This window comes from Ictidomys tridecemlineatus, chromosome 6 (genome assembly GCF_052094955.1).
Source record: "Ictidomys tridecemlineatus isolate mIctTri1 chromosome 6, mIctTri1.hap1, whole genome shotgun sequence".
NCBI lineage: Eukaryota > Metazoa > Chordata > Mammalia > Rodentia > Sciuridae > Ictidomys > Ictidomys tridecemlineatus.
In genome coordinates, this window is record NC_135482.1 from 159,314,121 (window position 1) to 159,340,113 (window position 25,993).

Consider the following 25,993-nt stretch of genomic DNA (forward strand, 5'->3'; position numbering starts at 1 on the left):
ATTGATCACCCCAAATACTTTCTAATTACAATGTTTCAGAAAGTAATGGCCTAAATAGGGCTGGCACTTTTTCCCTTTGATTTCCTGTCAGAGCCAGAATGCTTAAATTAACTGGAGAGTCCAGTGTTTGGGTCTGCTTTCCATCACCAGGGGGCACTATTAACCTATTAGCCTTAAATTCAGGACCACATTTTTTGAAATTATATGGCAAATTCCATAGTCTGATCTTTGGATTCACATGTCCAAATGGAGTCAATGAAGTGACTGGTCTTTTTTATGTTTAACCTTTTAAAGATGTAATAAACCAAGCAAAATATTCCATTTGCTAAAAGAATTTTCTGTTTTCCCTCTCAACCTTAGTTGCCAAAGAGCAAGGTCATTTTTTCCTTCTCACCTAATAATGAAAACCTTAGCAGCAGATTTTAATTGCTCCAGGTCTGTCAGATGCATATTCATATCCATTCCAAAGCACACAGCTTTTCTGGATATTTTTCCTCTGGCCACCAGCTATTCCCTTTCTTTCAAAGGAGGGATTGGTGTGCTTCAAGGGACCTGGGTTTTAAGGACTTAAAAGGCCCAACCATCACATTCAACTGCTTTTTCCATTTTACAAACTATCGTCAAACCATACAGTAAGTGTCCCAAAAAACTGGACACAAAATTTCATATCCCATAAGGTATTCTTTTGACCCCCCCCCAACATTTAAAGATACAACCATCACCTGGAGCTGTACAGGTAGAAGAATGAATGAATCCCCTTTGCCAACCCCTGTTCTAGTTACCAGGGAATTGGCAATTCATTCTAGGTAACTTAATTCTACTTATGTTAAAATAAGCTCAGACAATACATTGCTTCCAACTGAGTTAGTGTCTCTTTATTCTTTTGGTAACCTCTTCCAGGGTTAACTACTTCCATTGTAGGTGATGCAATGTGTAAGTTCCACACTTCAAATGTTGGCACTGTTATGAGCATGGTCTTTCCCTTTATTACAAGTCAGAATTAAAACCTTGATTCTTGTTTTTTAGATTCCAGTTGCAGAAGTAGTTTTCACTGCAGGAGTTATCTGAAGACAGTCAGCTTTCTAATGGTGGCCTACAATCAGGCTCTAGCTTCTCCAGGAACACTACAGGTTGGATTTAGTTTAAACATGTATTAAACTAAGAGAACTTCTCTCAAGTGAGTTTAAATGCACTTTATTTTTAGACAACCTACATGACATGTTTTCTTAAAAAACAATGCCTCCACTCCAAATAAATCACGGTCAAAATAAATGTGCTCAAGATGACATCAGTTCCATTTGTCTTAAGTCCTGGTGTTGTGTGGATGACAAGCAGCAGCCAGTTATGATGACAGATGATAGGTCCAAAGTAACTGCCAAATTTGTTACTGTAAAAATAAAGTAAGATCACATTAATACCTTTTCCAATAAAGAGTACCAACTTTTCTAAACTACAGCTGTATTCCCCAATTCAATCTGGACTGCCACACAGACAGACAGAAAGCGCAGGGATTATTTTCTTTTGCATCCTAGTGCAAACCAAAAGAACAACAGCAAATTGTTCAAGGTCTATCAGTGGATGCAGAACATTCTTACCCAATTGGAAGTAGCACATTTTCCAGAAAAATCTTATTATGCATCAAGTCCAATTTGCAGTATTATACCACCAAAAAGCTCAAATGGAGTATGAATGGTCAACCATCTTGTACAGTCCCTAATTTTAGGCCACTGTTGCCATTTATTTTGCTCATATCCTCTACTTAATTTATAGGAAGCCCTGAAGCTAGGACAATGTCTGTTTCCATACAGCCTCTTTGCAGGAAGTTCCTTGCACAGCAAACACACTTATTTTTACTAAAAATGATCTTAGCAGTCAGTTCTAGCTACTTACTAGAATATAATATCTCAGACTTTCAATGATCAATTGCTAACTATCAGTAAACCAGAGTGCCACTCATGCATGTGTGACAAAATAGAAGTCATATCTAATGGGGAAGGTCAACATAGTGTTGTCTCTGAACCATCTACACTGTTTTCTGTAGATAACCAAGATTCTAGGCCTTTATACCACAAGAATCTATTACATGTGAAATACAATCCTCTCTAGATCCCCAAAGAGAAGCAAACTAAATCCCATGTTTTAAAAGTAATGTTGTAGAATCCATTCTGTCAAGAAACACTTAGAATCATACCTAAAAATCTCTATTTTCACAAATTACTGATTTCAAACCACTTTCTCATACTTACACATTTCTCCATTTCTAAACCATCCTTAAAGAAAATCATATATGGGGTCACACCATCCTCACGGTAGTCCAGGAGAGCGACCATGCCATCTGGATTCATGTTTTCACCAATAAAGAACTTGGGAAACAAATACCCAGAATTAGACCACCATATATGAATATATCATATCAAAGCAAACCTATTACACCACCAAAAAAAAAAAAAAAAAAAATCAAGCAATTCCAGCAAGTAAAAGCTGATACCTAAAAGCAGTGCTCATTATTCACAAACATCAGTTCACTTGATTAAAGCACTAATAAATCAAAATAGTGCAGACCAATCCTGGAACACTTTAGGCTTTCTAGGAACTTTTACTTTATCAAGCCCACATGAAATTCCAACTAACCTGCATGCCTCAGTAGTCAGGCTGACAATATTTAAAGTATATCAAATGGAAATACAAGTTAGTTAAAAAATTTTAAAGCCAGCTTGCGATGTGTGTTGTTTTAAAATTACATCTTAGAGGTCAAGGGGAGTCACTGAAGTTTTCCAATAACAGATCCAACAAGCTCAGATGCATCCAAAAGCCAGTGTCATAAGACACTGAAATTTAAAATAAAAGTTGGAATATTTAGAAAGTTAAGGAAGTCCAAGAAGGCAGAACTGAGAAATGTTATGAAATAGCATAAAATAGTCATAAAATATGGAAACATTTAAGATCCTGGAAGGTTACTTCCTATACCTGGACTACCATTAAGCCTATGCATCAATGTATTTAAATGACTCAAACAATTATTATAGGAAGATTAAAAACTTACCTTCTGTTTTTGCAGCTAAAACAGTACACCCATTTGATTCAAATAATGAAAGTATTTACCTGGTAATTTTTAAAATTAGCAAGGATGTGCTTGATTTGTTCTGCAGCCCCTGTCATAAAAGGTTTTACTCTCTCTGGTCTCTGTTCTTCAAGTTTGCCTTTGATTCTACAACAATATCATTAAATGATTGTTAAAAGTATAGAACTTTGAACAATATAAAAAATTTTAAAGTAACAAGTACAAGCAACAAAGAATTCTGTAACACTAGGCCTAGCTTTCAATAAGCAAATAGCACAATTAAGATATTACTACTTTACAGAAGGAATCTTTCAAGAAATGTTTAGAATTCCAAATATTTTAAAAATATCATTCTAAGAAGACCAGACTGCATGCTTAAGCATGCTTGCAGTAGTTTACTGAAAGCAACCACCCTTGTCAGTGAGCTTTTCAACAAAGTATCAGGCCTTTCACAAGAACTTAAAATAAGTGATCTACTACTAAGGAACTTATTAAAATAAGCAATCCCAGACTTTGGCTGGGTGTTAAGATCACTTACGATTTCATGTAATCTTTGATGTACTTCTTGTATGCTTCTTTTGTGAAGCTGGTTTCCTGCAAGTGATGGTTCATGACAATATCAACACCAGTGATTACTGTGCTTTCGGTACCTTCGCCCTCGGGTCCTTCAGCGGAGGCATTTCCACCAATGAGCGAGTCATCAATGTTACCCTCGGTCCTACTGACCATCTGCATTAGAGTAAGTAGTTTAGTTACAAAAATGGGGGAAAAAATTCCAAAATAACTCCTATGCCAGCAGTTTATGCTTTCTCAAATACTCTTAATTTTTGTTGGAAACCACAAAAGCACCATTTTTTAGGGGGAAGAAATGTTGGTTTCTCAAAACGGTTTAACAGAAACTAATTGCCTGTTTACCAGAACGAAAATGGGTTCACTATAAGCATGTGGAACGCGTTTCCAGTTGTGGGCTCCTGGGTTGCCACTGGTTAAGTGATGACAGGGCAAATGTTTAAGAGTCTGGGGCTCCCAAACCAGAGACAAGATGTCCCGGAAGGCCCGGAAGGTGGATGGGCGCCGAGACGGCGGACCTATTTCCAGGCTCAGCTCCGCCTCCACTTTTCTAGAAAAACCCGAGCCCGGAAAGAGCCGACTCCTCCGCCAGGAGGGGGCGGAGAGGATTGCACAACCTCGGGCGGGGGAGTCGCGGAAACCCGAGCCCGCCCGCCAGGCTCTGCCTCCCCCGCGCGGCCGGCCGACCGACTCACCTTGCCCTCCACCTCCAGGCAGAGCCCGTCCGCGATCTCCCGGATCTTGTAAATGTCGGAGAACATCTCATCATCTGTTCGGGGACAGGGAACCACTCATCACGGTGTGCCGGCACCGAGGCCTGGAGCCGGCTCCGCCATTTCCCGCGCCGGGCAGGCGCACGCGGCCCCCTGCCCCGCCCCAGCGCTCGAGACCCGGGCGCTTCCCCGGCACCGATCCCTCCTCGCCCCCGGAAAGGTGGCCGGCGTCCCTGGACCCAGGACGGCGGCGGTGTCCGCCTTCTCCGCTCCCACCCGCACCCCAGTTCCTCGTGGGCCAGTAAGAGTAGTGCAGTCAGGACTCACGGCTGATGAGGTCCCGGTAGATAATCATGATGGCGACTGGAGGGAGACGGCGGCAGCGCTGGCTTAGCAGGAGCCCGGAGCTCGGAGCGAGCGCGGTGCAGCCGGAGCGGCGCTCGGGGGGAGGGGGGAGCGGGCGGAAAAGGCCGACTCAGCCGCTCCCCAACCTCATATAGAGGGCACGTCCCTCTACGTCATCGCCCGCTGCGCCTCCGGAAGCGCCGCAAGCGGTGACGTGGCACGCAGAGCCGCGCGGGGGTGGGGCTACGGCGCGGTCCCAAGAGGGAAGGCGAGCATCCGGGAACTTGTCGCGGAGACATAATATCGCGTTGGGCTGGGTGCGTGAGATGGGGCGGGAGGAGCGCGCGGGGGAGGGGATTTGGAAGGGCTCTAGGGCGCTCCCCGGCCGGGGTGGGGCACAGCTGGGGAGGCGGGGCGTGGTGGCCCTACCCCGCGGGGCAGCTCCTGGAGTTGCTGAGCCTGGGTGGGGCCTAGATGACGTCTCAGGCTTCCGCCCCAGCCTAGCGTTGCTCACCGCTGGCACCTTCCCTTCTCTCCCCCTCTCCCTGGGAGCAAAAATGTCAGCTGATGTAGGGGGATTTCTGGTGCAGAGGGCTAGGACCTTGAATCTTGAGGGAACAGCGGAGCTGTCTACGAGGTGAAGGGCAGGGCGCGCGGCCTGTCTGGCTCTTCAGATCTCCGAGAGCCTCAGAGAAGTTTTCAGGGGCTTTCCAGCTGGACTTCTCCACGTCTTTGTGGGGGCAGAGCTGAGTCTGGTGGTGGGACCCGGACCTCAGCCCCCGGGGAATCGAGGCGGGCGCGGGGCCTGGGGCTGAGGGACCTGGTGAGGAAGGAAGGTGTCATAAGCGTTTACACGGATTTTTTTTTTTTTAATCTCTTTCATTTGGCCCCAGATTTGAAAATTTTTCATCTATCTGTGGCGGACAGCTAAAGACATCTTTTCTGTCTTACACCTGGGCTTGAAGACCTGGGCTTGAATTATGTGCTTTGTTTGAAAAAAAGGGATACGTTGTCACATTTAAGATGAAGTGTAAATTTTATATCCGGTGCCACAAAGTTACCAAACAAAAATAAGGAATTTCCCACTTGCCCACTTGTTAGTTGAAGGACTTTAGACCCAGTTACTAAGTACAAAAACAACAACAATACAAACCCAAAACACACCTTTTTAGGTATGGTCTTTTTATATACCTGGATGAAACTTGAGGGCTTATTCCATTACCCCTCTATTTTTGTGCTCTACCGTATTCCTGGCACTGGAATTTCCACAGAAATGAAATGATTGCGACTGTGAACAGATTAGATCCAGAAATTTGTAGATTCTCATTCTGGTGAGTCAAAGAAGCAGGCAATTATTATACATTAATAATTTTTCATAAACGCAGACATTCATCAGAATAAGAGAGCAAGCCTGTAAAAGAACAGGACATAGGACAGTATTGGGATGATGAAGTCAAAGTGGCAGTCATCTAAGAAATGGGATTCTCACCCAGTATGGAGGCACATGTCTGTAATCCCAGTAGCTGGGGAGGCTAAGGGAGGAGAATGTCAACAATTCAGCGACTTAGCAACTTTATGAGACCCTGTCTTAAAATAGAAAAAGAACTGGGATATAGCTCAGTGGTAAAGCACCTCTGAGATCAACACCCCCAATACCCTCCCCAATAAGATTATTACAGGATTTTATTAGCTTTAACATTCACATTATTTAAAACATTCCCATTCACTTATACAGAGCCCTTAAACATTACTTTTTCCAGCTCTTTATCCAAAGAAAAACATTATTTTTTTCAAGATACATAAAAACAGTGAAAAAGTGTTGAAGAGACCAAGGCACCCTAAACTGAAATCTTGGTTTTACTAGTTCTGTGACCTTGCGAAAGTCAGCTTCCCTTGAGTCCTAGTAAAAAAGGGAGTTTTAAAAAATTGAGAAAATGCCTAGTATCCTCAACAGGTGAGCAATAAATGTTGCTAGAATTTCAACACATAATTCTTCCCCAAATTTAACACTTTTCAGAAATGTCCTGAAACTATTCCATTAATTCTATGGTATATGAAAACATTTTGGGGACTTTGTTAATACATATTGTACTAAAGATGATCTATTTCATCCCAGTACTAATAATGGATTGCTGATCCCCTTGTTGATTGCAGATAGCTGATCAACTTGTAGCCTTAAGATTTTCTATTTCAGGTTCATATTTGATAATTCACAGCAATTTTGTGATTACATATTCTAAAAAAAATCTCAGGAATCTGATTTGAGTTTTAGTATATTTTATACATATCGTTCTGCAGTTTAGAAAATCTGTACTGTAGTTGAAAATGCCTATTTAGAACACCAGGAATACAACTGGTTGGGCTAAAATTAAGTACTAATTGTAAGTCACTGACAAAATGGCAAACATTAGGCCTTTATCTAAACTAAATATCTTTCATTTTCATATCATTAAAAATTGTTTTTTGACAACATTTTTCCTTAACAATGATTTAAGCAGTGATTTCTAACAAAATCTATATCTGTCCTAAATTTTACAACTGATAATAACTTGGCATTTCTTGCATTTAAGGAGATTTTAAAGAGAATGTCTTCTGGCTTCTTCACACAAAGTCCTCATATGAGAAAATTACCTTAGAAGGACTCCTCATTTTATCTAGGATTGACTACAATGGTTTAAATACATAAGTATTTATCTTCATGTAGAATAAATTCAAAAGTATGGTATCTCCATGGGCATCAGGAGCCCAGACTTTTCCCTTCTTTTCCACTGTCCATATGGTATATGTCAGGTGCTGGAATTCCAGCCATCAAATTGTTCTTGCAGGCAGCCCACAAGAGAGGAAGGACATAAGTGGTTTGTTCCAATTGTGTGTCCCTTTTGAAGAGCTCTTCTAGGGGTCCCACTGAGAGCAATTTCATGGAGGCATGCAGTTGCAAGGAAGGCAAAAATTGTAGTTGTCTAACTCATTATCACTGGCTCATGGCTATACTAAATAAAATCAGGATTTTTACAGAAAGGAAGAACATGGGCAGCTGATAGTTCCTGCTGTGACCATAGTGCAAAGAGGACTGGTTCTGATTCTCAGCTAATTTTTACTAAACTCCTAAGTGATTGATTTGTAAACCAGAATGCCACTAATTTATAATGAGAAATTTGTAGCTGTAGTAAGAAAGTAAGTTATCCAAAACGTGGTTCAATTAATATGGAATTAGGCAGAGGAGTTCAGGATGCAATAAATAATTGTTTGCTATTTTTTTAATTCTTGATAAAGCTTCACTTATTTATCTATCTATTTATTTATTTATGTGCAGTGCTGAGAATCAAACCTAGTGCCTCACACATGCTAGGCAAGTACTCGACCACTGAGCCACAACCCCAGCCCTGCAATATATAATTGTGACAGAGGTGATTAGGAATGAACCAGCCAAACTGTTCTATTCCTAAGATGCAGTCTGAACCTTCTCATTCTGAGAGTGTGAATAAATTCTTACTCTTCTCTCTCTCTCCCTCTCTCTTTTTTTTTTTTTTGAGGCTTTATGTCAACAAGTCATTATTTTAGTCAAGTTATAAGGTAGTTTTCTTCCTAGAAATGTTCTATATCTGTTCCAACCTAGCCACTAACCTCATGTGTGGCTATTGGGCACTTGAACACTGGTTAATCTGACTATGGAAATGAATGTTTATTTTTGCTTAATTTTAATTAATTTAAATTTAGATACTCTTGTCTAATAGCTGTATTGGACAGCACAGCTTTATAATGTAAAATCTATGAAATCAGGGACTTTGTTAACTACTTATAACTGAGTCAGAGTCTGACTCAAAAAATGTTTTCTAATAAGTGAATGAAGATTTCTTCATCTCAATTAGATTGAATCTAATTCCTTCTTAATTAATTGGATTTAGCTTATATCTAAAACCTAATCAGCGTGTTTTAAATTGAAGGTTGAGAAAACAATTTAGTGAGTAGTGAACAGCTTTATTGAAAAAGAAATAGAATAGTGAGCATAGCTCTCTGAATCTCTTTTGGTTCTGAGAGTTGCCTCATTCATGAATCATTCTTTGCTAAAATCAACTGTTAAATTTAAAAAAAGAGAGAAAGAAATAGAAAAGAAAGTTTTCACATGAAAAGGTGAATCACAGTAAAGGTGAGTATTATGTCATTAAACTTTTGTTTAAATTTATGTATGTATGTACTAAATCCCAAATATATTTCTTCTTGTGAATCTAGGTCAGAAATTTTGACTTAGTCAGATTCTCTCTTTGAATATATTGTTTGGCGGCATTAACTATTCCATTTTAGCAGATGATTTAAAAAATGCCCCAGGATTTAGTAAATACTATTTTTTATTCTCTAGCCCAGTTGGACAAGGTTCACATTTTTGCCTATGTTAAAACATGATATGGTCTTGTTTTTGTCTTGATACATTATGGTCATAGAGTGGCCTTTGAGACTGATTTTTCTGGGATATTGGTTATATTCAACAGAGGGACACCAAGGTCTATCTGTGAGTGCCAGAACAATGTCTTCTGCATTGAGACTTCACTGAGAATCTACAATTCCTTTCTTATAAGCAAAACCACCAAGTATCATAATGAATATAATTTTCTTAGTATCTTTGATGAATATAAAATGGTCATTAGACTCTAAGATGCTCTTAAATTTGAATATTTCTTTTAACTTTGAAAAATATGAACTTTTCCTGGTTATACAGATAATAATACATATTTTAGAATGTTTTTAAACTACAGAAAAACCACAGATAATTACTGTTAACATTTTAGTATTCTTTCTTAATATGTTTATAGGGCATCACATGGATGGTAAAGCAATTTCTCCATCAGATGACTTTTAAGCATTTGTTGGTTTTGTTTCATACTTGCTCTAAGAGAAGAGATTTATGAGCAGGCTAATTCCATGATCTGGCTGAGGCTATTTTGGAAAATAGATTAGTTAAATAAGCCTTTTTATGTTAGTTAAAAAATAAATAAAAACAATGTAGCCCAGTGTGGTGGCGCATGCCTGTAGTCCCACCAACCTAGGAGACTGAGGCAGGAGGATCACAAGTTCAAGGCTAGTCTCAGCAATTTAGTGAGGCCCTGAGCAACTTAATGAGATCATCCTGTCTCAAAATATGTAAACAAATAAAAGGGCTGGGGATATAGCTCAGTGGTAATGCTTCCCTGGGTTTAATCCCCACTACAATTCTCCCAAACAAAATCTAATAGATGATTATTAAGCTAATCAGCCAGATGTTTGACCCATATCATTAACTATATTTTTTCTAGGTATTAGGGCTTTACATCAGAGCCACACCTACAGTCCTTTTTATTTTTTATTTTGAGATAATGTTTAATTAAGTTGGCCTTGAACTTGCCTCTTTTTCCTGTCTCTGCCTTCTGAGATGTTGGGATTACAGGAATGTACCACTGTAGCCAGCCATTAACTATTCTCCTGAAATGCTATTTTAAATTATTATAAACATTCTAGCAGATGAATGTACTATAATTTCTTTTTATACATTTGAAAAAATATCACTGCCAGGCATGGTGCTGCATACCTGTAATCCCCATTGCTCAGAAGTTTGAGGCAGGAAGTTGCCAATTTGAGGCCAGCTTGAGCTATTCAAAAAGATGCTTTCTCAAAATAAATAAATAAATAAAAAGGACTGGGCATATGACTTAGACTCTGTGTTCAGTCCCCAGTACTAAAATAAATAAATAAATACATAAATATTAGAAAATATATAGACATTAAAGGAATTTTTATTTTTTTGGCACTATTGAATCCAGGGGCCCTCTACCTCTGAGCCACATCCCAGATCTTTTATTTTTTTAGTTTTGAGACAGGGTCTTACTAAGTTGCTTAGAGTCTTGTTAAGTTGCCAAAACTAGTTTTGAATTTGGGATCCTCCTGCCTCAGCCTCCTGAACTGCTGGGATTACTGCTGTGCACCATTGCACCTGATAAGAGTTGTTAAAAGTAAGCATTCACGTTTCCACCAATCACAATGAACAACTGCTAACACATTTATTATTTGCTTCAAGATTTCTTTCTTTCTTTTTTTTTAAATGAGTGTAATATTACGGCTAAAATTAAAAATCTACTTTCTCTTTTCCTATCCACAAGTTCATTCACCTCCCCACACACCTCTATTCAAATAAGACATCACCCATATTGTCCATCCATTAAGAAAGGAATCAACAGGGATTCCTTTCCTTAAAGGGGATTACCCAGAAGTTGCACAAATCATTTCTTGTATCTTATTGCCATTCCCTATCCAGGCACAGTGGTGCAAACCTATACTTCCAGCAACTCAGGCTGGTAACAAGAGGGTCATAAATAGCCTCAACAACTTAGTAAGAGCCTGTTTCAAAATAAAAGGAAAAAAAAGCAAGGGATGCTGGGGATATAGTTCGTTGGTAAAATGCCCCTGGATTCAATTCTCAGTATCTCCCCAAATTTTTTTAAATAAATAAAATTCCATTCCCTGACAAAACAACAACAAAATTATAATCTCTGGCCTCCTCTTGGAAAACCCTATTCTTTATTCCTTTTTTTTTTTTTTAAACCAGGGATTGAACAGTGGGGTGCTTAACCAGTTGAGCCACATCCACAGCCCTTTTCATTTTTTATTTTAGTATCTCACTGAGTTGCTTAGGGCCTTGCCAAATTGCCAAGACTGGCTTTAAACTTGCAATCCTCTGGCCTCAGTCTCCTGAGCTGCTAGAATTGCAGGTGTACATCACTGGGTCCAGCAGAGAACCCTATTCTTCCTTTCCTTTCTTTCTTTCTTTTTCTGTGCTAGGGATCTAACCCAGAACCTGGAGCATACTAGGCAAGTGCTCTACCACTGAGCTAATCCTAGCCCTCCCATTATTCTTTTTTTCCCTTCTTTCTTTGTAGCACTTACTATTAAACAACTACTATTTCTATTATATTGTCTGTCTCCCCTCAAGGCAATGTAAGTGCTATGGAAGTAGAGATTGTATTTTATTGCTCATAGCTCTTTCCTCAGAACCGGGAACAGTGTCTATTATAACCACTAAATAACTGTTAAGTGAATGAACTTCAGACCAAGACTAATAATAAGTAAATAAGATTGGGTTAGACCATATACCAGCACAGTGACATTATGAGGTAGTCACACTTGAATAATCAGATTTTCCGAATTTCAAGCCTGGGAAAGTAGTTCAGGGGTCGCATGCTTGCCTAGCATGCATGAGGCTCTGAGTTCAATTCCCTTATCTCCAAAAAGATTTTCCACATTCCTTTTTGACCTGTACGTTAGGTGTTTTTCAGTGTCATAGTCAAGAGCAAAGATGGAAGAACAGCAGCTATTGCCAGAAGATGTGTTTGGATGAGTTAACATAAAAAACACTTCGGGGAGCCACCCTGGAGCTATTTGAGCATCTTCACTTGGCCTTGGAGCCAAGGAGATTTTGGTTTGGCATTGCAAGCTATTTTGTGGCTCCTCCCTCTTAATGGATTGTGCAATGCATGTGACCTGTCTTCAGTCAGCTAGGTCTCCTAGCTCCCGAGTTGGGTATGACTCATTGGGAACTAGATAGCCTACATCCTACCTTAATGGGCTAAGAACATTCCGTAGAAAGCCTTTAAAGTTCTCCCATATAAATAAAGCTCTCTTTTCAGCATGGAAGCTTGACCCTTAAGGTTAAAGCTGTCCTGCCCCTGCTCTTTAAAACTATTTTCTGTGTCATGTTATTTTTCACTGTATTTTCTCATCCAACCCACTCCACACAGGGGACCCAGCTTCTGTTGCCTGCACAGGCCGTGGGCAAGAAAAGACCTCTTTCCTTTGAGTAGGAAAACTGCCCTAAGATATATTATTAAGTCAAAAAAGCAAGTTGCAGAACAGTACAACCTGTACAACATTCATTTGATTAACACAGACACACAATACAAACCAACATATTACTATAGATGTATATATTTGCATGATTATGCATGAATCTGGAAGGACATGCATCAACAGTGGCTGACTCTGGAAGGCATCCAGGCTCAGGAAGAGCAAGTGGACAAAGGGAACTTTAGTACTAATTGTATTGTCAGGATATTTACCCACAAGAATGTTTTCATATTTAGTTTCTAAAGCATTGTTTTCCTCATAGATATCAAACATAATAATGAAAGTAAAGCATGTGGAAGTGTAAATATCATGTATAGACAACTTAGAAGGAAAATGCTTTGAAGATACAAGAAGCACACACACACCTGAGAAGAGCTAAGGGAGTTCCATATTTAAGTCCTGAGGCTGACAGGCAGTGGCTCTTTTTGACAACTTCACATGCATGTTGTGTGTGAGTGTGTGTGTTTGTGTGTGTGTGTGTATGATTTTGATCTAATATTGACCCATAAATTTCTTGCTACAAAGGGCAACAAGTACTTCTTAGCAAGTAGTGAAGAAGGGGTGGATAAATGCTTGTCAACTTGCTGCAGGAGGAAGATAGCTTATCTTCTACTTTCCACTTTTTCAAATAAAGAGCACACTGGAGTGGGAATTAGAGATAACATAATTTGGAGAGTTTATGAATTTCTTTTTATTACTCTATGCCTTGGTTGAAAATTTAGTGGTAGCAGCTTTTAGAGTTCTATGTAGCCAGTATCCTTCAAATATTTGATGAATTTGTACAAACCAAAACTGTAAATAAGATAAGGTCAGGAGTAAGGATGGTGACAAACTGGGTGTTACCAAGTTCTACACAATCAATAGAGATGGGCTGTAAATTAGGTTGGAAGCTTTTAGCTATCAAAGCAAAAGAAGGATTAAGCTATAAAATTCACCATAATTTCTGAGTAAAAAAATAAATATTCTAGGAAACATTCTTTGGTTTCTGAAAAGGAGATATACAAAGTTTTTCTCAGTGGCCCTCATCATATGATTATTTTCAAAAAAATCTTTATAGAAGCCAGGCAAGGTGGTACATACCTCTAATTTCATTGATTTAGGAGAGGGTAAGGCAGGGAGATTGAAAGTTTGAGGCCATTCCCCACAACTTACAAGAACGTGTCTCTAAATAAATAAATAAAAAGGGCTGGGAAGGTAATTCAGTGGTAAGTGTCCCTGGGTTCAATCCTCAGTACCACCAACAAACAAAAACAACAAAGAGCCCTATAGAAAATTTAGCAGTGAGTTTCACATGGCTTATTTCTTATTTCCTTCAGTGTAGGTCTAAATTTTAATTCTGTAAAAATAATTCTGCTGTTAGGCAGAACAAAGGCATCCTGCTTCACAGTTTTCTGAAGTCTGGATTGATTCAAAGATAAAATTATTTTATGATCTGGAACAGACAACATTATTCTAGTAGTTTACCACACATACTCTTTTCATTACACAGATGTCTGCTGGAGTGTCCTGTCTCCATGATACCTGAAGAAGGTTGGCATGAATCCTCATGATGTTTATATTCTCATGTCACTGGCAGTAGGTGGGAAGGAAGGGAGCATTTCATTGTCATTGTTGTCATTTTTATCATCCTCATCCTCATCATCATTTTGGTACCAGGGATTGATCCCAGGGGTGCTTAACCACTGAGCCACAGCCCCAGCCCTTTTAAAATAATTTTTTTTTAATTTAGAGACTAGGTCTTGCTAAGTTGCTTAAGGCCTCACTAAAGTGCTGAGTCTGACTTTGAGCTTTCAGTCCTCCAGTCTCAGCCTCTCAAACTGCTGGATTACAGGTGTATACCACTGTACCTGGTGGAAGAAAGCATTTTGTTTCACAGCAGTGCAGCTTCAGAATAGCTCTGGGTGACTCTGTTCTGAAAGTGTTATCAGTCATTCACCATGACTTCTCAGAGTCTTACAATCTGTCACCAGACAAGAGATACCACCAGAAGGTCCCAGGGAGTTCCCAAAGGGAAACTCAACACAGGACAAGTGGGGTCCTTGACATACGTGATGAAAAAGAATTTCAGCCCACATCAGTAGAGGCACAGAGATTTATTTAGGAAAGCAAGAAATCCACTTTCAAGGGAGAATGTGGGCCATCGTGAGAGTAAGAGACAATTTTGGGATTTTCAGGCTCTTTTCAAGGAAAGTTGGTGAAGAGTGGACATGGGAAGGCACATAAGGATGACATCAGTCTGGTTGTTCTCAGGATCCTTAGCTGATGTGGTTTCCATTATTGGATCCAGTAGATAATGATGAAAAGTACCCTAAATTATATTCTTAAAATATCAATCTATTGGTAGGCCTATTAACAGTGCACAAGTATCATAAGTGAGGGAATTTATGATGATTGAACCACTGATATACATCTTCAATCTTTTTTATTTTTGATTTTGAGACAGGGTCTTGCTAAATTGTCAAGGCTGGTCTCGGGTTTTCAATCCTCCTGCCTCCTGCCTCAGCCTCCCGTCCTTAGTCACTGGGATTATAGGTGTTTGCCACAGTGCCCAGCAGAGTATTTTTTTTTTTTTATCCTTTACAGGATCTCTTTTTGAGCTGGGTGTGTTGGCACATGCCCATAATCCCAGCAGTTTGGGAGGCTGTGTCAGGAGGGTCATAAGTTCAGGCCAGCCTTGGCAAATTAGTGGGATCCTGTCTTGAAATAAAAAAGAGTTGAGGATGTAGCTAAGTAGTGAAGCACTCCCTAGGTTCAATCCCCAGTACGAAAAGAAAAAAAAATTAGGATCTCTTTAAAGTTAGAGAAATATTTGGTGCCAAACCTTAGGAAATTTTGCACTGGGCTGGGGGTATAGCTCTGTGGTAGAACACAGGCTTAACATATGACATGCTAACTTAAATTGGATTTGGATAAGAATACATGAAGGATGAAAGAGGAGTTCACAGGTACCCATTCCTGGGCTTTATGGTCATGGAGGAGGCCTAGGGTGACTATATCGCATATGGTGGCTGTGGTCGGGGAAGACAAATGCTTTTATTCTTGGAGCCAAATCCTCCCCAGGTGGCCCTGATCCTGCTTATTAACCATGAGTCTGGAGTGGGGAGAGAGTGGAGAGTGAGTAGGGGCCTGTTGCTGGGATCCGATATTTGTGGTTTCAGGTCAGATCTGCAATGCTGCTGATTCTTTTTTGACATCTGTTCGCATTTACTGTTGCTTAGATACTGTGTTAGTTTCCATTACTGGGACAAAACCTGAGATAATCACCTTATGGGGAGAAAAGGTTTATTTTGGCTAGTATTTTTAGCATTTTCAGACTGTGATCAGTTGGCCCCCTTGCTTTGGGGCCTGTGATGAGGCAGCCCTCCATGGTGGGGGAACATGTGGGAGAGCACATCTGTGCCCCTCACGGTGGGGAAGCAAGAGAGAGAGGAAGAAAGGTTTGGGGCCTCACTATCCCCTTCACAGGCACCCCCCTCCCCAGGGAACAGAAGAACTCCCAGTAGGCCCTACCTCTTTCCAATAATGGCAAGCTGGGGGCTAAGGTGGGGGTGGGGCAGTATTTAAGATCCAAACTATAGCAGAGAGCTTCCTACAAGGTATTTGACCTAGAGAGAGATTTTGAGTCTTGGTATTTCCAAAGCATTTTTTGGCCAAGGAGCTCAAATGACCAATATTCTTAGGGATCAAAAAGTACTACTTCCTTTCCCAAAAGCCTTATGAGGTTTAGGAACCAAGAATGGTAGCTACAGCAAATCCCATTAGGTGAATATTTCTTTGAGGGACTCTGGAATCTCAGAGTTAATAGGATCAAAAAATTTAAAGAAAAATTCTAATGGTTAGTTTTCATTTCCATGAGGTTATTTAATGAAAAATAGGCTGATTTATGCTTTAAAGTGATATTAGAGCCTAAGGCTGAGCTCAGTGGCATACACCTATCATCCCAGCAGCTCTGGAGGCTGAGGCAGGAGGATCATGAGTTCAAAGCCAGCCTCAGCAAAAGCAAGGCACTAAGCAACTCAGTGAGACCCTGTAAAAAAAAAAAATACAAAATAGGGCTGGGGATGTGGCTCAGTGGCTGAGTGCCCCTGATTTCAATCCCTAGTATCCCCACCAAAAAAATTAAAAAAATAAAGTGATATTAGAGCCCATAGCTCAAAATTCATTCGTATGAAGGAAGAGATGGAGGCTATTTTATTTACTTTTTAATCTCTGACCTCTGTTCTTCCCAGACTGTCATTAGTGAGGTTTTCTTCAATTCCCATCTTGGGCCCATTCATTGGGATTGAACTCAGCAGTCAGCAACCATGGGTATTCTTAGGTTCCATGGGGTAGACCTGTAGGTGCTAAGTCACTCCCAGACCAATGTTTTGGTAGTAGAGTCACCATAGTCCAGTCTCTCTTCCAGTCAAGAACAAGCAAGCTGATGAGTCAGGTCTAATTTAATTTCATGGATAATTAATGAGTGGAAAGAACTACAATTCCAGTTCTACATGTTGGTATGCATTCTTTAATCCTATCATAAGTATAGGATGGTTCCCTCAAGGAGAATCTGAGCAATAGAAGGGACTTTTGATTCCTTATGCATTTTAGAAATTAAAGCGTAATAGCAAAGCAAATAAACAAGAGATTAAGAATAATATGCTTATAGAAAGTGCTTTCATTATAAAGGTAGAGCCCAATATTTTTTCACAAACTGAATTCATGCAACCAGCATCCAGAATCCTGAGATTACTACTGGCACCTTAGGTGACCCCCTTTTTGCTCCTAAAAGGAACTTTGAAAGGATATTTTACACATTTATCTGCTGTTAAGTGGGCTATGCCTAAATTTACCTGCATGCATGGATAGATGCTCTCTTTTAAAATTTATTTTGAGATAGACCCACACCTACTTATTAGTTTTATGCAAATGCATTAATGCCATTGATAATATGTGCTTTTCTGTGTTAGTAGAACATTTTTTTCTTTTTTTCAGCTGGCTCCCTTCTACCTCTCCTTCATGCACACTAATCTCACTACTTTGCACATTTTTGTAATCACTCAGGACAAGGAATAGAACAGTTTGTGTCACCCCAGAAGCTGCCTCCTGTGCCCCATTCCACTAAGCATATGTCCTATCTTTCTATATGAACCATACTCCCAGGGAAACCAAGGAAAATGCAGGAAATCATTTTTTAACAAAAGATGACCAATTAATAACTTTTATTTATTTATTGGGATACAATGAACTTTATTGATGGTATGTGAACTAAGGCTCCCTAAGCCCCTCCCCTTCTTCAGGAGGTCTTGGATGGAAATTGGGATGACAGGAGATTCTCAGTATGTTGAGGGACTGCCCAGAAGCTGAGGGCCTCTCTCTTCTTCTTTGTTCTTGCTGGGGCAGGTGGTCAATGAGTCCTTTCACAAGGGGCTCTAACTCCTTGGAGGCCATGTAGACCATAAGGTCGGCCACCCTGTTGCTATAGCCAAATTCATTGTAATTCCAGAAAATGAGCTTGACAAAGTAGTCATCAAGGGCAATGCCAGCCCCAGCATCGAAGGTGGAAGAGTGGTATCACTGTTAAAGTCATAGGAGATAACCTGGTTCTCTGTGTAGCCCAGGATGCCTGCAGGGGACCTTCTGATGCATGCTTCACTATCTTCTTGATGTCGTCATATTTGGCAGCTTACTCCAAGTTGACAGGTCAGATCCACATTGGGGGTGGACACATGGAAAGCCATGCCAGTGAGCTTCCCATTCGGTTCAGGCATGACCTTGCCCACAGCCTTGGCAGCACCAGTGGATGCAGGGATGATATTCTGGGCAGCCCCAGGCCATCACAGTTTCTCAGAGGAGCCATCTGAGTGACAGTGATGGCATGGACTGTGGTCATGAGTCCTTCTACAATGCCAAAGTTGTCATGGATGACCTTGGCCAGAGGGAGGCTAGCAGTTGATACAGGAGGCATTGCTGATTATCTTGAGGGAATTGTCATGCTTCTTGTGGTTTATGTCCTTCACAAATTTAGAAGCAGAAGGAGCAGAGGTGATGAATCTTTTGGCACTGCCCTTCAAATAAGCCCTGGCTTTCTCCATGTAATGAAGACAACAGTGGACTCCACAACATATTCAGCACCAGCATCACCCCATTTGATACTGAAAGATGGAGACAGACTTTCCATTGATGACAAGCTTCCCATTCTTAGCCTTGACTGTGCTATTGAACTTACCATGGGTGAAATCATACTGGAATATGTAGACCATGTAGTTGAGGTCAATGAAGGGGTCATTAATGGTGACAGTATCCACTTTGCCAGCGTTGAAAGCAGCCCTGGTGACCAGGGACCCAATAGGGCTAAATCTGTTCACCCCAACCTTCACCATCATGTCACAGATGCTGCTGACACCACATAAGACAAGAAGATGAGGCTGTCTGTTGAACGGGGAGAAGCAAAGAGCCCCAATTAGTAACTTTAAAAACAAGAAATAGGAATTTAAAATTACCAATTATAAACTAAAACAAGAAATGGTAGAATTAGAATATCACCTTTTTGTGCCTTTCAATTAATTCCATCACTCCTTTTCTACAAAATAAACTTGATTTGATAATAGTGATTGCTTTATTACATTTTAAATTGTCCTTATCAGCCAAATTGTATCCTTAGACATCATAATTTGGTCTTATCTATTTAAAAAAAAATGGGCTTTCTTGATTTGCAGACATCCCTTCATTCCTTTGTTCTTTCTCCTCTGATTTATCAATTAAAGAATTCAAGCCAGTGCAGTGGCACATACCTGAAATCCCAGCATTTCAGGAGGCTGAGGCAGGAGGAACGCATATTCAAAGACAGCTATTTAGTGAGGCTGTAAGCAACTTAGTGAGACCCTGTCTCAAAATTTAAAAACAATTAAAAAATGTCTGGGGATGTGTCTCAGCGGTTAAGCACACCTGAGTTCAATCCCTGGTATCCAAAAAAAAAAAAAAAAAAAAAGAGTCAATGAGTCAGGTCTATGGGCTGGGGATGTGGCTCAATCGGTAGCATGCTGTGCGGCCTGGGTTCAATCCTTAGCAACACATACAAATAAAGATGTTATGTCCGCCGAAAAATAAAAAATAAATAAAAATAATTTTAAAAAGAGTCAATGAGTCAGGTCTAATTTCATTTCATGGATAATTAATGAGTGGAAAGGACTACAATTGCATTCTTTAATTCTATCATAAGTATTGGATGGTTCCCTCAAGGAGAATCTGAGCAGTAGAAGGGACTTTTGGTTCTTTATACATTTAAAAATTAAAGCATAACACCAAACAAAGCAAATAAATAGGAGATCAAGAATAATATGCTTATAGAAAGAATTTAGATAGTTTGACCTGTCTCTCTCACAATCTGGATCATTTGACCTGTCACAATCTGGATCTGTGAGGTTCATGCTCTTCTGTCCTGTGTATTTCCTGCAAAGATCTCCTTCTAAATTCAGTGGCTTGATGAGACTCAGGTTAAGTTCACAGGTAGGGTGAATTGTTTCATTGGGAGCTTGGGATGTTTACTTTTGCTCTTATTTATTTATTTATTCTAGAGCAATGGTAGGGCTGCTCTTACCACTGAGCTGCACCCCAATCCCTTTTTATTTTTTGAAAGAAGATTCTCATTGAATTGCCTGGGGCTGGAGAACATGCAATTCTCCATCCTCAGCCTCCTGAGTCGATGGGATTACAGGCATATGCCATCTTGCCTGACTTATTTTTATACTTCTAATATCAGCAAATTACATTGTACAGGATTTTACCTCAGTGCTTCTCTATTGTTCATTATTGTGTGAAGTGCATTTTCCTGAATCTTTGAAAGAAGTGGGCTTTAACTCCTCTTCCATTATTTTTGTTAGGTTTCAATACATAGCAGCTTTTGATCTGGACTTCCTGGCTCTGCTTCCTTCCCTCACTTTTACCTGTACCTGCTGTTTCTTATGTTCCAATTTCTTCACTTCACTGAGCTAGGCCATTCCAGTCTCTTCAATCCCACTGCAGACTCCTTACTTTGTTACATTTTGGAGTGGGCAAACCTCCTCAGGTTTCATGCTTTCCAGCAAATATTTGGGCATTTTCCTGTTTTCAGGTCTTCAGTGCAATGGTTTGGATATAGTTTGTCCCTAACATAACTTATGTTGAGGCTTAGTCCCCAAAATAACAGTGTGAGGATGAGGCGAGACCTTTAAGAGGTGTTTGGGTCACAGGAATCTGTCCTCTTGGAGGGATTAATGCTCTCATGGGAGTTAATTCTCACTCTTGAGGAACTAGATTAGTTACCAGGAGAGTGGACTGTGATACAGTGTGGCCACCCCTCATGTTTTGTCTCTTGCATGTGACTGTTTGCCCTTCCACTTGCTGCCATACTCAAAGTAGTATAAGACCCTTGCCAGATGAGGCTGTTCCATTTTGGACTTCCCAGCCTCCAGAACCATGAGCCAAATTAAACCTCTCTTTTTAAATGAATTATTTAGTCTCATAAAATGGACTTAAGACTGATAGACATCACTTGTTCCACTCTGCCTTTTCCTGCTCAGATGCAAATCCCAGGTGGTCTGGGGCTTTCAGAAATTTGCCCTTATCTGCTTATATTCTTGTGTCATGGAGATATCTTATTTCCTAATTCTGTTGAAAGTCTCTATAGGTTTTTGGTTTGTTGTAGTTCCATTATTTTATTTGAAGATTCAGAGACATTTTAAAACTACTCCATCCCTGCCTACTGCCGTCTTTCCAAAATCTCTTTACACACACACACACACACACACACACACACACACACACACACACTCATTAAGGAGTGTTTCAAACAAACACTTATTAACTCATTGTTTTATGGGCAATGGTTCAATGAAAGGCATAAGCTTTAAAGGTTGTGGATGTAGCTCAGTGGTAGAGTGCTTGCTTAGCATGCTCAAGGCCTTGGGTTCAATCCCAAGCAACCCCCGAAAGTCAAAAGTATAGGCTTTAATTTGTAAGAGATCTCATTTAATTTTCTCTGAGTGATACCTAGAACATATTCTATTATTAAAACACCTGACTTATAGCCCTAATTCAAGTCACTGGGGCCAATCTGAAGAGGACCTCTGCCTGGGTGTGGTATAAATATTTGGGTCCTTAAGATTGTGTGAGCAGGGCTTAACCTGGGACCTTTAAAAACAGTACAAGAGAACTGGAGGTGCAGTTCAGTGGCAGAACACTTGTCTAGCATGCACAAGAACCTGGATTGTTAGATCCCTAGCCCCACAAATTAAAAAAACAAGATAAAACAAAAACTGGTACAGCCTGAATTAGTAGCTAAGGATATTTCTAAAATGATCTGCTTATCATTGGGAATAGAGGCTAAATCAAGATTAGGAGTACAGGAGAATCTAAGGCACGTTTCTCACATTAGCTCAGTCAGAAAATGACTGATACTTGATTCCATGGAACCCATGTGACACTATTCTGTAATTTCTTTCAAGTTTCTTGATTAAAAAAAAAGAAATCTTATACCACTTTGAGAATTTGATCAAACAAAAGACCTTCTCTCCCAGGAAAATGTACATAGTCACAACAGTTTGCATATAATATTTAGTATTTATGGACTCTCTAATGCCCATCATGGATTCTAAATGAAGAATTCCTGAACTACCATATTTGTCCAAAGCATGTCTTCACATGAATGGTGGGCATTTTCACAATAGAGAGCAAGTAAGGTGACCATCTCTTGGGCTGTCATAAGTCTAGCTAGAACTCCAAGCCATACTACAAAGATTAGTTTGCTCCTATGGAAGGCCAAGCTGACAACTGTGGGTACATAGGCTGGACCTGAAGGCAGGCTCTGTGCTATGGCGGAAGGAAAATGCCCAGCCTTATTACATAAATATTACATATTTCTGACTGATGAACAGGTGGAGGAGTCCTACTTCTCTTGCTTTTCTAGATTTAGTTTTTAAAATCAATCATGGTGATCTCTCTTGTTTAATTTTGGTACTGGGGTTGAACTCAAGGGTGCTCTACCATTGAGCCACAACCCCATCTTTTTTATTGTGAGACAGGGTCTTGCTAAATTGCCCAGGCAGGTCTTGAACCTGAGATCCTCTTGCCTCAGCCTCATCAGTAGCTGGGATTACTGGTTTTCAAGGTACTCTTTATCCTCTTTGTTGGTTCAGCATTTCCACTGATGTTAATTCTCAAGGAGGTGAAGTGCACACACACAAACTGCACGTAACTCAGGAAGATGCAGCTAGAAAGGCAGAATGGGCATCGATGACTTGGCGGTGCAGGTCTTGTGCGCAAGTCAGAAGCTGCCCAAATTTGTTCTGGTCTTTGGCATAAGCCTCCTAATTTATCAAACAACTAAGTCACAGGGTAAGCCCAAACAAAGGAACATACTGTTTCCAATTTGCCCAGAGGATGGGCTAAAAACACTAGTTTTGTGCTCTTTCCCAATGAAAATTTTTAGAAATTTCTTTGATCTTAAATTCACAATAATGTGTGTATAGGTGTCAGTTTTCCCACATGTCTCCACGTTAGCCTTTCTGGAACCTCTTAGTTGAGATCTTCCATCTCTTTAATTCTGGGAAATTAATCTCTACTCTATCTTCAGATATCATCTCCTCTCTATATACTTCCCTTCTTCTTCTCTCTCTTTTTTTTTTTTTGTGTGTGCGTGTGATGCTGGGGATAGAACCCAGGGCCTTGTGCATACAAGGCAAGCACTCTACCAATTGATCTATATCCCCTGCCCCTCTTCTCTTCCTTTTATGAATCGAGTTACCTGGATGTTGAGACTCTTATTTCTATCTTCCATGATTCTCAACTTTTCTTTTTTCTTTTTTTTGGTAACAGTGATTGAACGCAGGGGTGCTTAACCACTGAGCCACACCCCAGTTCTTTTTGTATTTTATTTAGAGACAGGATATCGCCAAGTTGTTTAGGGCTTTGCTAAATTGCTGAGGCTGGCTTTGAACTTATGATCCTCCGGCCTCAGCCTCTCAAGTTGCTAGGATTACAGGTGTGGGCCACCACACCTTGCTCTTTTATCTTTTCAATGTCTTCGTTTCTTCTTTCCATTATAATTTCTCAGCTCTATTATTTCCAGTTATTCTTTTCTTAGCTTTATCAATTTTACCATGTATTTTGTTTTTTATTTCATTATTTATTTTCTATTCCAATTTTTCCATTGAGTCTTCTGTGCGGTTTCTTATTTTTGTGTATGTCAGTGCTGGTGAGGGTTGGGATGAGAGTGGGACCTGGAGATAAGGGAGGTGGATACATCCTAGGGTAGAAAGTCCCAAGAACGAGGATCTCACCCCAGAAACAAGCTCAGAGCTTTCTCTTATTCCTTCCAGGCAGGGAACTGTGAGCTCTGGGGAGGGGAGCATCGCTTGGAGACCATCCTCCAGACTTAGAGTTTAGTGGGGAAGGTAGAGAGGCAAATCCTGGCTCTGGTCAGTCCCACCTCTTTTTCCCACATTCTTCCCCGTCCACCTCTGGCTCTGCACTGATGCTTCTCTTGAACCTGCAGACCCTACATCTGACAAGCCTCAGGTGAGGCAGCAAAAGACCGGTTATCTCAAGCAGCAGCAGGGCTAGACCCTTCTCTGACTTTCTGCTTCCCTGGGCACCTTCTCTCAGCCCCACACCGCAGGGACTCCACATCCTCATCTAGAACTGTCCCCTCTCTAGACACTGGTGGTGATGCTGGGGAGGGGTCAGGAGGGACAAGTAGGAAACAGAATGTCCCACCCGAAGAGATTCATTTATAGTTGGCTTTTGTAATCCTTTCTTTTTAACTAAACGATTTTAATTTAACACTATCATTTCTGATACCTAGCTATGCTTTGTCTGCTAAATGCTTGATGTTCAAAGAGTGGTTCTTTGGCCAGTAATCTCAGCATCACCTGGGAGCTTGCTGGAAATGTGGTGACTGCTCCCCACTGCAACCTCCTAAGTCAAAAGCTGCATTTTAATACAGTCCCAGATGATTTGTATGCTCATTACACTTTGAGAAGTCTCTTTCTACAAGATTTGCTTTTATAATTAGGAAATGATAGGGGGCATTGTTGTTTTCTTTTGGTTTTAATGGTAGAATTTCCCCAGTGACTTACCCACCCATATTTCTGGGCTGTCAGGCAAGAAGCTAGAGACTGTTTTTCATAGAATTGCTTTTCCCTGTGCAAGTGCTGGGCTTCAGGGTGAGGACTCATTTTCCTTTCTCCTTACCACAGAGACAAAAATCCTCTTAAAACATTTACTTTTTAAATTTAAATTTAAACTTTTTGGCATTAGGGATTGAACCCAGGGGCACTTTACCACTAAATTACACTCCCAGATCCTTTTTATTTTCAATTCTGAGACAGGATCTTGCTAAATTGCTGAGGCTGGTTTTGAACTTTCAATCCTCCTGCCTCAGCCCCCTGAGTCATTGGATTATAGGCGCGCATCACCAATCCTAGACAAAATCCTCTTAAAACATGATGTCAGGAATTCTCAAGGAAGAAATAAACCCATTAAATCAGCAGATTCTTTGATGATGCTGTTTTTATTATCATGGGATTATGGAGACAAATGATTGCTAACATCAGAATGCTTTCTGGGGAGGAAGATAATAAGGAAGAAAGAGGGAGAAAGGGGGAAAACAGAAGTGGTGGCAGGGAGAGAATAAAAAAAGGAAAAGTACCACAGGAAATGACAAGAAGAATTTAAGTAATAAAGCCCACCCACACATCCCCCTCTGGGAGTGGATTCTGTCTTCCACAGGCCCGTGGGCATCTGCACCTGAGCTGACTTACCCTGTCCGCTCCTCTCGGTAGGAATCAAAGGGAAAGTGTTGACACTTGTCCTTCTGAAGTGGCACCCCCTTTCTCCACAGAAAAGCCCTCTTCACCATGGCTGATTTAGGACTGTCAGCAAAAGAGTCCATTGTAGATAAACTTCCTGTTTTCATGTCACCCTGTTTACTTGGCCACTGGCCGAGAAGATTCCAGCACTCCAGGTGCTGGACACTCCCTTACTAGTTTTTCACAAACATATACAGTATAGTACTTTGAAGAAATGTGCACACAAGGCCTCTAGCCTTGAGCTGGGCTTCACAGAGATGTCTACATTTTTTAGATAAGTTATAAATGGGCCCATGGTAACAGCTGGCAGGGGGAAGTAAGAAAGGGGAGATGAAGCTCCCCCTTTCTCAGATGTTGTCCTTGAAGAGTTAACTTGCCCAGAACAATGAAAGAAAAAGCTGCTTTTATGTGAACTTCTGCAGACTGTGAACTTCTGAGACCTCCCCTTACATGCTGGGTATAAAACTCTGAAACCCCCTGAACTCGGAGTTCAGGGGATTGATTGATTACAGCGAAGGCTATACCCTCTGAACCTGGCTGCAGCCAAATAAAACTGTTTCCTGCTATCTTTAGTGCCTTGCCTTGTTTTCCCTACAACACTTCTATTT

At 40.5% G+C, this 25,993-nt stretch overlaps 1 protein-coding gene, 1 non-coding gene and 1 pseudogene across 4 annotated transcripts; all 3 read right to left on the reverse strand.

The window, feature by feature from the left end:
- Positions 1–853: 853 nt before the first annotated feature.
- On the reverse strand, positions 854–4,847 carry Tpt1 (tumor protein, translationally-controlled 1). Of its 2 annotated transcripts, XM_005340365.4 has the most exons (6): positions 4,672–4,846; positions 4,327–4,400; positions 3,600–3,790; positions 3,103–3,208; positions 2,247–2,363; positions 854–1,387 (listed from the first exon to the last, which is right to left on the reverse strand). In XM_005340365.4, exons 1-6 carry the CDS (start codon positions 4,697–4,699, stop codon positions 1,385–1,387), a joined length of 519 nt encoding a protein of 172 aa, XP_005340422.1. In that variant the 5' UTR covers positions 4,700–4,846; the 3' UTR covers positions 854–1,384. The 2 variants fall into 2 exon arrangements, with proteins under 2 accessions (XP_005340422.1, XP_040137431.1); XM_040281497.2 differs by lacking the exon at positions 2,247–2,363 and having other exon boundaries at positions 4,672–4,847.
- Positions 1,455–1,584, reverse strand: LOC120888767 (small nucleolar RNA SNORA31). The gene has a single exon (XR_005732454.1). It is a non-coding gene; the product is annotated as a small nucleolar RNA SNORA31 (small nucleolar RNA).
- Positions 4,848–17,742: 12,895 nt separating the features above from the next.
- On the reverse strand, positions 17,743–25,609 carry LOC101978644 (glyceraldehyde-3-phosphate dehydrogenase-like; annotated as a pseudogene). Its single transcript, XR_013423358.1, has 2 exons — positions 25,338–25,609; positions 17,743–18,969 (listed from the first exon to the last, which is right to left on the reverse strand). The product of XR_013423358.1 is annotated as a glyceraldehyde-3-phosphate dehydrogenase-like (transcript).
- Positions 25,610–25,993: the final 384 nt, after the last annotated feature.

Excerpts from the sequence above, each read along its gene's own strand:
- Tpt1 (XM_005340365.4), bottom strand. The coding sequence starts at position 4,699 with ATGATTATCTACCGGGACCTCATCAGCC. Across the intron at positions 3,791-4,326 it reads GCCTGGAGGTGGAGGGCAAG|ATGGTCAGTAGGACCGAGGG; the intron begins GTGAGTCGGTCG and ends ACTCTAATGCAG. Across the intron at positions 2,364-3,102 it reads CTAATTTTAAAAATTACCAG|TTCTTTATTGGTGAAAACAT; the intron begins GTAAATACTTTC and ends TTGTTTCCCAAG.